Raw genomic sequence first — 13,768 nt, forward strand, 5'->3', positions numbered from 1 at the left:
CCTGGTGTGAAAATGGGAAACCACGGAAAACCATTTTCAGAGCTGCCGACAGTGGGGTTCGAACTTATTATCTGCTGAATACTGGATACTGGCCGCACTTAAGCAACTGCAGCTATTGAGCTTGGCGAATAGCATTTCAAACTACACACAACAGTACCAACATCATACACAACGTCAGGACAATCAACAGCAACAATAAATACAACCACTCAGGGGTATACCGTATCAAATGCAATAACTGTGAAACAAGCTATGTCAGATGTACCGGTAGAAACTTTAACCCCATATAATGAACACAGAAATGTGGTAAAACACAATCATTTTTCCTCAATAGGCCAACATGTCAAAGACTATAAACACAGTTTCACAAACATCGAGAACGACATGCAAATCCTGAACATAAACCCCAAGGGCCCCCTGCTCAACATAACAGAAGAATTTTACATCACTCTAGATCAGTATACCAATCCAAATTACAACATAAATGAAATTACAGAAAAAACTATCATCATCTTCAATACAGTTATCCCCGCCCTAAAAAGCTGTTACCTAAAGATAATCAATAAACAGAACATGACACGCAACAGAGAAACATCGAACAACACACTTAGCTCCACCCCTACCCCCACAACAGCAACTCTCCCTACCCCTCCTTCCCTTCCCTTCGCTTCACAGCAGCTAATATGAGCCCAAGAAGAACACGAAGTAGTACACAACAAGCTCGCATATCAAACACAACTCAGCCACACCAATAACAGTAAGTACATATTCAAATTAGCACACACAACCCTTAGACATTCCTCCAACATAAAATATCACTCACAGCTCAATCTTATCTTCCACAGATAATACAACATCACTGCACAGCTACAAATGGGAAAGGAGCCACTACTTTCAACCCAATGCCACTCAAATTTTATGGACGTCATAGGACAACATGATTCTATTTTAACAAAGCTAGAAGATTCAACACACAGCAAAGCTGATTATACATATTTTAGCCTAATTGTATCCATACGTCTGGCATCCTTTTTAAAATTGGAAAGTGTTTTATTCTATCTATATACATCAAGACAAAATCTTTTATACATACGTGACAATTTTACAAGCAAATCATATCATTTAAACTCCAGAAACAGCAACCAAGTGTAAAACTATGTAAATAAGACTTGAACACAGAAGTCAACCGATGAACTGAACAACACGCAAGACACGAATGTTCATGTGCATGAAGTGTTCCTACATATATTGTATTGATCTTTTATATAGCCTACATAAGTTAGTTTTAAGTAGAGATGTGTTTTATAAACTAATTTTAAGACCTAAAGCACATCATTATAGACATACAATTGCATTGTCGCACATAGTGACACACACGCCAGTTCCCGTTTCGACATGCCCCATATGGATGTGACCAAATGTTTATCATCATATGGCATTTCCTAGACAATGTAATCTTAATCATAGCTTCATGATATGGATGTGAATGTATTGTTCAGCTGAAGATGACCCTATGTAGGGGGTCAAAACTGGTACTGTAGCATAAGTGCAATAAATAAGTATTGATCCTTTCCTATTTCTAATTGTCCTTGCCATTACTCATATCACAGTCGAATAACACACTTTTTTTTAAATGTTCACAGCTTTCAGTGTGAACCAACAACTCATTTTCAGACTGTTTGGATGTCAATGTAATGATTAGTGTTGTAATTCTCTGTGATGGGTAAAATGGCCACCAGAGTGCAATTGGTGTTGTTCGTGTTTAGTGTTGTTACCAGGCCTAGTAGGGTATATAATAAGGGGCATGAACAGAGTCAGATGTTGAGTGATCACTGTGGAGGACATGGAGATGCCCCTTACTTGTGTGAGACAGCATTATCAGCCCCTGACAGAGTTTGAGAGGTGCCTCATTCTGGGTCTTCATTTGGCCGATTAGTCGAATCATGCAATATCCAGATTTGTCGGACATTTGGATGCAACAGTGGCCTGATGTTAGACTGTATGGAAGCATGAGGGCAGGCATATTCGTTAAGGTTCTGGTCGACCACATCTGACCACCACAAAGGAGGATCCCTGTATTGTGTACCAAGCACATCGTAACTCCTTCACATATGCACCTGCCATCCGAGAACAAGTTATGGACTCCTTGCAACATTCTATGTAATCCCTCACCATTGGTCGGAAACTAGCAGCAGCTGGACTATGGATTTACCGTCCCAGGCGTAGGCTGCCATTAACATCACAACACAAACAGCTGCATTTGGAGTGGTGCGGAGACTGGGAAGCATGCACTGTTGAAGAATGGCGTCGGATTGTGTTTAGTGACGAATCGCAGTTCTGCACTACCCTGGCTGACCATCGTCTGCGAGTATGCCAGCGACCTGGGGAGAGTTTTCATTCTTCCAACGTTTTGGAGAGGCACAGTGGTGTTGCTCCTCGCGTCACGGTGTGGGGAACCATCAGGTATGACTTCAAGTCATAGCTGGTAGTGACCGAGGGAACCCTGATGGTACAACAGTACGTCACAGACATCCTGCATCCTCGTGTTACCACTCAAGTGACAGTATCGTGGTGCCATTTTTGAACAGGACACTGCTCGACTACACACGGCACACGTCTCTATGAACTGTCTGCGTGATGTCGAGGTACTCCCGTGGCCAGGATGATCGTAAGATCTTTCCCCGATAGAACGTGTGGGACCAGCTTGGACATTAACTCCATCCCAGTGCCAGTATATCAAGGATCAGTTACAACAGTTGTGGATCAGCTTGCCTCAGTAGGGGATACAAAGGCTTTATGACACCCTTCGCAACCGAATCAGTGCACGTATCCAGGCCAGAGGGGGTGAAACATCATAATGATAAGCGGGCTCGTATTGCCAAATTCTTTGTAAATTTGACTATTTTGTAATCACTGAAATAACATCACATGCCCTCTCAACACGTTAAGTTGCATTTCATTTCCTCCTTCGCTTCTGGGTGCTTCGATTTTTTTGTCAGGCAGTGTATTACAGTTAAAATATTAAGCTACAAACAATAATAATATTAATAATAAATTAATAATATAGCTGAAAATTATTATTATTATTATTATTATTATTATTATTATTATTATTATTATTATTATTATTATTATTATTATTATTATTATTATTATTATTATTATTATTATTTGATACTGACATTGCTTTCATTATGAGACTTCTCATAATTAAAATCTCAATCCTCCTTTCACTACCAAGAGTAGGCAATTTGAACTTTTTGTTACCTGTGAATTAATTCCAAAATTCCAAACAGTTTAAATATTTGAAATTGTACTGGACACTTGCTACTGAATGTATTGTCTCTATTTCAAATTGTTTCTCTTTTAACCATTGGATTAATTAAAGAAAAGGGTCTTCCACAACTGAAACTGTAACTGAATGTGCAGCTTGTGACTTGTTTAAATTCAAATTTTTCCCCCAATCCCAAAAAGGAAGACATTTGATGAAATCTCCAAAATCTGCTCGGTTGTCCCTTTTTTTTTTCCCCCTGATAAAAGAGGACATATGAAAAATCTGCCTGGATATCTTTTTTTTTTTCCCCTGATAAGAGGACGTATGGTCACCCTAATGAGATGGGAAGAGTTCACTAGTCAACATGGACAGCAAACACTAGTAAAAATGTAGGAAAAGTAATCATGTACACTTCTTAGAGATAAACCACTGTGGAGTTTTCCAATTTTTTGACAATAGAAACAAGTATTTGAAAGCCCATTATACAGCTGAAGATCCAGGGGGAAAGAACTAACAAATATTTTTGCCAAGGCCATGAAAATGAAATAAAAAAGAACTGCTGTAATGTACTCACCCAGGCTCCCCACCTGCCTCCATGTTGTTAGCCAGAGTGACATCGTTGGACCACACATCATACTGCCACTTCCGAAGCCCCAGCACTCCACACAGCACACGTCCGGAGTGAATGCCAACACGCATGTTGAGCTGCACATCTGTAGCCTCCACCACTGACCTGCAGGGAAGCATCAAAGTAAATATTATACAATTGTAATAGTTTTAACATTATAAAGACAACATTGAAGTGAAGCTGATCTGTTTTCATATGAGGACAACTGCCACAATAAAATAAATGACAAAGCAGAAGTGAAAGCCATTGCCATATAGACCATGAAAGCCCTTGGAGGAGTTGAAGGGAAAGGCTTCCATTACCTGTAACCTTGGCACTACGTGAGTTAGAATGGTCTATGCCAGAGGTGCTCAGCTGGGTGCTCATTGGGGCTAGCCCAGTCCAGCCGGGCTGGCCTGACGTAAATACGGGCACCTTACGTAGCATGCATACGTCACAGTGAAGCGAGAGAGCGAGCACACTCAAAAGGGATGTGGAGTGGCGACGTTCCATTTTGACTACAAAGCGCTCTTTCACTACTCAGCGAAAGGTTGATTGGGGGACAGTATTAACAAGAAAGGAAGACAATACTAGTTTCACAAGCAAACCTAACTTTTCGAGATATTCTGGTTTGATTTATACTGCGCTCAATATAAATAGTCAATTTTCTTATATTTATACATTCAAAGAAAACTGACACAATATAATTTTTGTGTTACAATTTACAAAGATTTTGCAGAGTGTTATGTGACTTTCCCTGTTCACTGCATTTCTGAAAATAATATCCAATCTTATCAGGCATCCGATAATAACAGCTAGTCTCTAAATGGCGAGGGAGTTTCATCATGAGTAGGACATAGATATTTACTATTTACAACAACAACATAAATGTATCTACCAACTAAATGTACAGAATGCCTTCAAGTAAATATGATGATGATGATGATGATGATGATGATGATGATGATGCTTGTTGTTTAAACGGGCCTAACATCTAGGTCATCGGCCCCTAATGGTACAAAATGAGACAAAATGAAATGACAAATTAAAAACCCCAAAACATCCACTGACCACAATTCAAAACATGAGGACGGACTGACGGACGTGAATTTAAAACGATCAGTGGGACCGTTCCACAGCGCCTCACGTGCACAGAAGTGGGCGTAGAACAACAGAATTACTGACCAAGGGACTGCTTCTATGGCACAATTCTGAATAGATTATACTTGTAGTTAAAAGGGGTCCAAAATCCAAGTTCTCGGCACCTCACAATGGTAGGCCTACTTATCGCTAGGAAAGTAGAACCATGGTATTTGTCATGTTGCGGTACTAATCAAGAGTAGCGTAGACTCACGGTATTCCACACATTATGGTGCTACTCACAGGTAATGAAATTCGCACATGTATTACAGACCTACGTTGTTTTGCACATTGCGGCACCATTTACAGGCGACGCAAACCCATGATGTTCATCACACAGGGATACTAACCGCAGGGACACATACTATCCCGTGGTGTTCCTCATATAGTGGGTACTTCTGATAGGCAACCAAGAACCATGGTTCCTTCATCCCATGGTGTCGCTCACAGAGTGCTACTAATCACAAGCCTATTTGCTACCCATCATAGTGGTACTACACGCAAGTAAAAGCGACCCATGGTGTCCCCCGCATGGTGGTACTAATCACAAGTAGTTTCATGGTTCTAATTTGATCATCCCTTGGTCGCCCCGTTTAATCGCCTCTTACGACAGGCAGAGGATACCATGGGTGAATTCTTCGCCTACGTCCCCCACCCACAGGGGGTCCTTCAAGTAAATAACCTAACTGATAATTGATGATATTCGTGGTAAGCATGATTGAATTGTTGGCGAGATTATCATATAATTTAAATCCAAGCAATCACATGCCGCAGCTTATCCACCTGAACTCTGTATTATGTTTGAGATGTTTCTAAAAGCACATCTTAAAATACAATAGTGAAAATTATAACTCATAACGTACAATACAAAATTATTTTTGGTCGTAGGACTTAACTTTTTATTGTATCCAGTCAAAATACTGCAATGAACATAAACAACTTCATCCTTACAACGTGAATTGAAAATAACATGGATTTCTGCCCTCTTTCTTCAGCTATTTTTTGCCTTCATTTAAAAATCGGGTATCGCCACAGGGATCGAGACTGACTGGGAGAACTTCACGGTGCAACGTCACTGTGGCTGAATAGCACACGCTTATCGACTGCCCGCGGGATGGTATGCCCAGCGTTCGTCTCAAGGAAATCACATGGTACTTATTTCTTGTGTAGGCTGACTGAACCCCAGAACCATACTCCTATCCAGAAGTAGAAGTCTTGTATCTAAATTTTTCAATTTTTAAAATGAAGTTGTTTCTTTTTCAGCTGTAATTCTGTTATCATACGTTTTCTTCTTCAGGTAGTTTCTAAATTCTATTTATTCATAAAGCAGTTCTGATAGACTCAGGAACCTAAGTGTCAATACTCACGCAATTGCATCAATCATGTCCAGTCCCATCTCTACTGTACAATGAGCATGATCGGATCTTGGTTCTGGAAGTCCAGATACGCAGTAGTAACAATCGCCGAGTATCTTGATGCGTAGACAGTGGTTATCCTGGAAAATACAAATAAGGTTCAGTTAATTTTCACTCAGTAAATTTCCAAATCATTCAGTTACCAAAGTTAAGAAAAATAATACAGTATACTAAACATATGAACAATAAATTTTGTGGTTAGGCTCGTGCTGATGGATATGACTTACTTTTTACAAACTTTAGTATATTCTTCTACCTGATCAATACCTAGTTTTACTTTCACATAGTACTAGTTTCAACCATATATAGCGATCATCCTCAGCCATTCGTCATAAAAATTGGAATTAGACGGACATAGGGCAATTATAAATAAAAACCTCCAGAGTTAAAACTACGAAAATATAAAAGAAAATACACTAATGTACACATTTAAAAGTCCAAACATTAGACAATTGATAATGATCAAGTGGTTTTGGGATTCCAGAATAAAAACTAGTGGATCACAAGATTAGTGAAACTTGAAATGGTAACCTTGAATGGTAAGCTCTCTCTCCCTCTCTTTTATCAGTCACATTCCCGTAATTTTGTTTCAATTCAGTCAAGTAATTTTCTCTCTTTCTCTTTTAGAAATTCCCCCATTAACACCCTTACGGATGGATACGACTTGCTTTAATAACATCAGGATACCCTTCACTTATTATAACCAAAGAAGATTGTTCCTTCCATTATACGGCCCTTGACATGCACATCAGCAACTAACCAGTTTTATTTCCGTCAACACTGTGATAATCTCTAGTATAAATGATACAGTTTTTTGAATGTATATTTTACTATGATCTATGGAGGGACTACCAATAGACAATGAAATTTTACATCACACTTATTCGATACAAGAGCAGTTTTGAATGCAGCTACACCAAAATCATTTTCAAGTTTCATTAATTTTGTGATCTAAGGTACTAGTTTTTATTCTGGGATACCAAATCCACTTGACCATTATCAAGTGTCTAATGTTTGGATTTTTAGATGTGTACATTAGCGTACTGTATTTCTGTGTCTATATTTTTGTAGTTTAAACACAGGAGGCTCAACCCCTTTTGGTTATAATGACATTATGTCCTTCTAATTCCAATTTTTATGATGAATAGCTGAGGATCACTGCTATGTACGGTCCAAACTAGTACTATTTGAAAGTAAACTATGATGATGCTTGTTTAAAGGGGCCTAACATCTAGGTCAGTGGCCCCTAATGGTACGAAATGAGAAGAAATATAATGACAATTCAAAAGTTCAAAATCATCCATTGACCAGAATAAAAACACGATGATGAAGAATGAATGGATGGATATGAACTTAAAACAATCAATGCATCCGACCCAGAAACTATCATCAACAATAGTATTCCTGACCAAGGGACTGCTTCTAAAGCAGAAACATGAATCGAGGATGCTTATTGTCTAAGGGGGTCCAAAATTCAGGTCAATGGCCCCTCATAGTGGTACTTACCGCTAGTAAAGTATTTGCCATATTGCGGTACTAATCAAAAGTAGCGTAGACTCACGGTGTTCCACACATTATGGTACTATTCACAGTATTTTACTTCGAACAGGTAACAGACCTATGGTGTTTCTCACATAATTGTGCCACTCATGGGCAACACAAACCCATGGTGTTCCTCGCCTAGGCGTACTAATCACGGGCACCAGCATTCCTATGGTGTTCCTTATATAGCGGATACTAATCGCAGGCAACGCAGACCCACGATGTCACTGATATTGTGATACTAATCACAGGCAACGCCCAGACCCATGGTGTTTCTAACAATGGTACTAATCACGGGTACTGGAAACCCACAGTGAACCACTCTCTGCTGTTACTAATCACAAACCTATAGTGTACGTAACATAGTGGTACTCCTCGCAAGTAAAGGCGACCCATGGTGTTCCCCGCGTGATTGTACTAATCATAAGTAATTTCATGATTCTAATACAATCATCCCTTGGTCACCCCTTTTAGATGCCTCTTACGACCAGAAGGGGATACGGTGGGTGTATTCTTCGTCTGCGTCCCGCACCCATAGGGGGTAGTAAAACTATGTATTGATTTGGTGGAAGAATAAACTAAAATTTGTAAAAAGTAAGTACCGTATACTAAACATAGGTTATGTAATAATTAAGACGGAATGCTTTGTAGGTCCTTACTATTCCATAAATGTAGAGAATCAATTTTGATATTGTAGTTTCAAGAATAATTCAATAAAACTGTACCGAGTTCTTTTGCTAAAAAAGTGCAGAATTCTGTACAAGAAATATTTGTTGGTAGCTCACATTAGCCAGCAGTTATGGAAGCTATAGCTGGCTCTGTAACTTAAGTGGAAAAATCTGAGAACTATGAACATGTCACAGCTAATTTATCAGTCATTCGTTGAAGCACGATTTTTTTGCATTAACGATAAACGCGACAAAACATGTTTTGAAGCGATTTTGAGATATCTTAACGAATCATTTGATTCTGGTTAAGAAATTAGTAATTTCATTTTTGCAGATTACAGCAAATTAAAGCAATAAAGCCAGTTTAAAGCGAAATTCACTTTTTTCTGCGGTAAGTGCGAAACTGCAGCGAAATTCATGAAAAATAACGAGCGTGAAATTGTATTTCAATAATACGTGTGTGAAGGGAAACAGAAGACAGAATAAGGATTTCTAAATTTGACACAAATATCTGTTCATTTTAATATTATCCTGGGAAATCCTCCGAATGGCTTACATCCTTTTCTACCGCTTTTCCCCATCTGTGGGATCGCGGCTGCGAACTGTGTAGCACAGATGGATTTGGGCCTGTTTTACGGCTGGATGCCCTTCCTGACGCCACCCCTCTATGTAGGGATGTAATCACTATTGCGTGTGTCATCGAGCTCGATAGCTGCAGTCGCGTAAGTGCGGCCAGTATCCAGTATTCGGGAGATAGTGGGTTCGAATCCCACTGTCGGCAACCCTGAAAATGGTTTCCCGTGGTTTCCCATTTTCACACTAGGCAAATACTGTACCTTGATCAAGGCCATGGCCGCTTCCTTTCCACTTTTAGCCCTTTACTATCCCGTCGTCAAGACCTATTTGTGTCAGTACGACTTAGAGCAACTTGTAAAATAAAAAAATAAAAAAACTCCACTATTGCGTGTTTCTGTGGTCTTTGGCAGCGTAGTATGTTGTCTGAATATGAAGAGAGAAGTGTTGGGACAGACACAAAAAGTCAGTCCCTGGGTCAAAAGAATTAATCAGACGCGATTAAAATCCCCGACCCAGCCGCGAACTTATTCTATTCTATTTTTTTAAATTTATTTATTTAGGTATTTACATTATATGTCTACTTGAGGGAATTAACTTATAATAATTGTCTTTTCAAGTACATTAAACCGTAATCTATTCATTTACAATGATAAAAATCTAAAGAATATTTTTACAAGTTGCTTTACATCACGCCGACAGAGATAGGTCTTATGGCGACGATGGGATAGGAAAGGGCTAGGAGTGGGAAGGAAATGGTCGTGACCTTAATTAAGGTGCAGCCCCAGTTTTTGCCTGATGTGAAAATGGGAAACCACGGAAAATCATCCTCAGGGCTTCCGGCGGTGGGATTCGAACCCACGATCGAAGAGAAACATTTAATTTAATGTCAGACGGTAAGCGGTTGCGCTGTGCGCAGGCACCCCGCTGGCTCGCGTTTTGTCGGCACAGAGCAGCGGCAACAGATCTCTCGTAATGGCGTAGAGAAGCTTTTTTTTTTTTTTTTTTGCTAGGGGCTTTACGTCGCACCGACACAGATAGGTCTTATGGCGACGATGGGATAGGAAAGGCTTAGGAGTTGGAAGGAAGCGGCCGTGGCCTTAATTAAGGTACAGCCCCAGCATTTGCCTGGTGTGAAAATGGGAAACCACGGAAAACCATTTTCAGGGCTGCCGATAGTGGGATTCGAACCTACTATCTCCCGGATGCAAGCTCACAGCCGCGCGCCTCTACGCGCACGGCCAACTCGCCCGGTACGCGCAGAGAAGCGACAGAAGCCGCGTTTGATGCATCGGTATTATACGAGTACACTGACGACGTAAACGTGGCCGCTTTTGGATTTCGGCAATACAGACAAACCAGGCCTGCTTGCTTATTCGCTATTTCGGATAGATAATATTTTGATATTTTGAAAAATCGAAGTTCCTATTCCATATCAGTCTGCCAAGCCCACTGAAATGCATGCACCAACCGACCCTATGAGCAACGTTTTCACACTATTCATAACAGGGACTGGCTGCGCAAGGAATGGCATTACTAGCATCGCTCATAACTCAGTCACTTTAATATTGTCAAAGCCAACAGAGACAGATCAATGAAAGTAATAAAATTGCTTTAGCCCATACCAGAAGACATAGTGCACTGTAAACACTAGGTCCTGCCAGCAAAGGCATAAATTCGGCATAAATTACGTAAGAAACTATTTTTCTTTTCTATTGTACTGTTCCCGCCAGTAACAACGGTAAAGTACACGCCACGTCTTTGCCTATATTGTACAGTATGTGTGAAAATAAAACCTTCGACTTTTTATATCTAAAGAAAACAAATATGGGCTTAGGAAGTCACGGAAAATAATAATTTCAACGCTTTTTACTGTAAGCACTATTAGTTAGAAAAATACTGTAGGCCTATATCCTTTTACAAAATTTTGATTTTGATGCTTTTCTACAACCATTTTACAATTTTCGAAGTTAAAAAAGACAGTTCTTTTTTTCAAGCCAACGGCCGTAACCGTGTTGAAACACCGGATCCCGTGAGATCTCCGAAGTTAAGCAACAATGGGCGTGGTCAAGATATGGATGGGTTGCCACGCGCTGTTGGTGGGGTAAGGGAATGGAGGAGCGGAAAGGAAATGGCCACCCTACCGTACGTAAACTCCGGCTCAGGCACACCTCTGCCGAGGTTCGGACCTGCCTTCGGGCAGAATACACCCTTACCTTAATGTTATTGGCTTTACGTCCCACTTACTACTTTTACTGTTTTCGGAGACGCCGATGTGCCAGAATTTAGTCCCGCAGGGGTTGTTTTACGTGCCAGTAAATCTACCGACACAAGGCTGACGTATTTGAGCACCTTCAAATACCACCGGACTGAGCCAGGATCGAACCTGCCAAGTTGGGTTCAGGAGGCCAGCGCCTCAACCGTCTGAGCCACTCAGCCCATCAATAAAACATATTGGCTTCTTCTTCTTCTTCTTCTTCTTCTTCTTCTTCTTCTTCTTCTTCTTCTTCTTCTTCTTCTTCTTCTTCTTCTTCAACAGGGCCAATTTCATAAACGGTATAGAGTATAGACTATGCTCACGGTTAAACGATGCCTATATATTGCTGCCAAATTACGAAGACGTTATTTGTCGCTTAGGCAATCTCTAAAGCCGGTGTTTAACAGGTGATGTTTAAACACTGTTTAACTTCAAATTTTGGAAGCGAATCATAATTTGGGGTTATGTACCATGAAGCTTATCTGTATAATTTTGTTGAGACGATTCCGGGGAGAAAGGTTAGTCCGTAGGAGCGTTAGCCTGTAGGTTGCTGGCTGTGAGATGGCAGCAATTCATTTGAAATATACTGGGAGTACAGTTTAAAATGCGATTTCAAATTTCAAGTGATAATGTAACGGACTTTTTTCTAGAGCATGACATAAGGGGCAGTCCAGTCCAGTCGGTCCCATCGACTACATCCGCATCAGAATCAATTGTCCCGAGCGTCACGGGGCTGTCATATACATCAATCGGGAGGGATTATATTATACAGTGGGAATCTGTTGTAACGACTCCGAAGGCACCGCCAATCAACGGCCATTACAGCCGATAGTCGCGCAAACCGGTCTTGTTGTTTGTTGCTAAAAATGTAATACCTAAGTTTTAGGCTGCATATTATTAAGCTAAAACTACAAAAAACGTAACTGAAATAAGTACTGTATTTACAGTACAATCTTTGTGTAGTGGGACTGAGAGGAACTTCATTGGCTTTCACTTGAACAGGTTAACTGCTCTTTGCTGCTTAAACGATCAAAGTAAAGATTTTTCACTATCTTTGTGCTCAGATGTTCTGGCCCGCTTGATTGTTTTTAAATAATCGAAAAGAGGTTGTATTTTCTCTCTGGTCTTCCAAATTGTAGAAATCGTTCAGTGTAATACACCCATTTCCCTCGCAATGTTGACGTTTGTTTCCCCGTTTTCCAACTGCCAAATTGTGTGTGACTTTTCTCCATTATTAAACAGTTTCCTTTTGTAACATCTTCACTTGCCTTGACTATTTAACAGACGGGCTGATTTGAAGTTTCCAATAATAAGCGTTACATTGTTTTCAGCAATCCCCAAATACGAAAAAAAAAAAATCTTTGGACGTTAGAGCCGATACATTTCTTCGAAAATGTGATAAAATCACGTCGTTTTATACTATATGTAGTAATAAGCGATTTTTTAGAATTCAGACGGGACCATTAGATTTATATCCAGTAAGTCGTTAAAAGCCGTGTCACCGAGCTCGATAGCTGCAGTCGCTTAAGTGCGGCCAGTATCCAGTATTCGAGAGATAGTGGGTTCGAACCCTGCTGTCGGCAGCCCTGAAGATGGTTTTCCGTGGTTTCCCATTTTTACACCAGGCAACTATGCTGGGGCTGTACCTTAATTAAGGCCACGACCGCTTCCTTCCCAGTCCTAGCCCTTTCCTGTCCCATCGTCGCCATAAGACCTATCTGTGTCGGTGCGCGTAAAGCAACTAGCAGAAAAAAAAAAGCGATATCGCAACAAACGGGTTTGACTGTATTGTGACAGTAGAAAGTAGGTTGTATGTGGGGTTTTTTCTTCGGATTATCGTAACGCTCGCTCAAGTAAGATTTTCGGCAACGATGAAGTAGGATAAGGCAAGGACCAAGGAATGGGAAGGAAGAAGCCGTGGCCTTCAATAACAGTCCCAGTATTTGCCTGGTATGAAAATGGGGGAAACTACAGAGAAACATCTTGAAGGCTGCTGATGAAATTAAATGTCGTATGGCTTTTAGTGCCGGGATATCCCAGGACGGGTTCGGCTCGCCAGGTGCAGGTCTTTCTATCTGACTCCTGTAGGCAACCTGCGCGTCGTGTCGAGGATGAAATGATGATGAAGACAACACATACACCCAGCCCCCGTGCCATTGGAATTAACCAATTAAGGTTAAAATCCCCGACCTGGCCGGGAATCGAACCCGGGACCCTCTGAACCGAAGGCCAGTACGCTGACCGTTCAGCCAACGATGAGGTTCGAATGCACAATATACACCCACATCGTCG

The 13,768-nt window shown here is 40.6% G+C and overlaps 1 protein-coding gene across 1 annotated transcript in view; it reads right to left on the minus strand.

The window, feature by feature from the left end:
* Window positions 1-13,768, minus strand: part of rut (rutabaga) — a 1,268,721-nt gene that overhangs the window by 292,584 nt on the left and 962,369 nt on the right. Inside the window, exons 10-11 of the mRNA XM_068226417.1 lie at window positions 6,389-6,516; window positions 3,849-4,007 (exon numbers count right to left, since the gene is read on the minus strand). Coding sequence (XP_068082518.1) covers window positions 3,849-4,007; window positions 6,389-6,516 — 287 coding nt within the window. The remainder of the gene's footprint in view (window positions 1-3,848; window positions 4,008-6,388; window positions 6,517-13,768) is intronic.

This window comes from Anabrus simplex, chromosome 2 (assembly GCF_040414725.1).
Source record: "Anabrus simplex isolate iqAnaSimp1 chromosome 2, ASM4041472v1, whole genome shotgun sequence".
Lineage (NCBI taxonomy): Eukaryota > Metazoa > Arthropoda > Insecta > Orthoptera > Tettigoniidae > Anabrus > Anabrus simplex.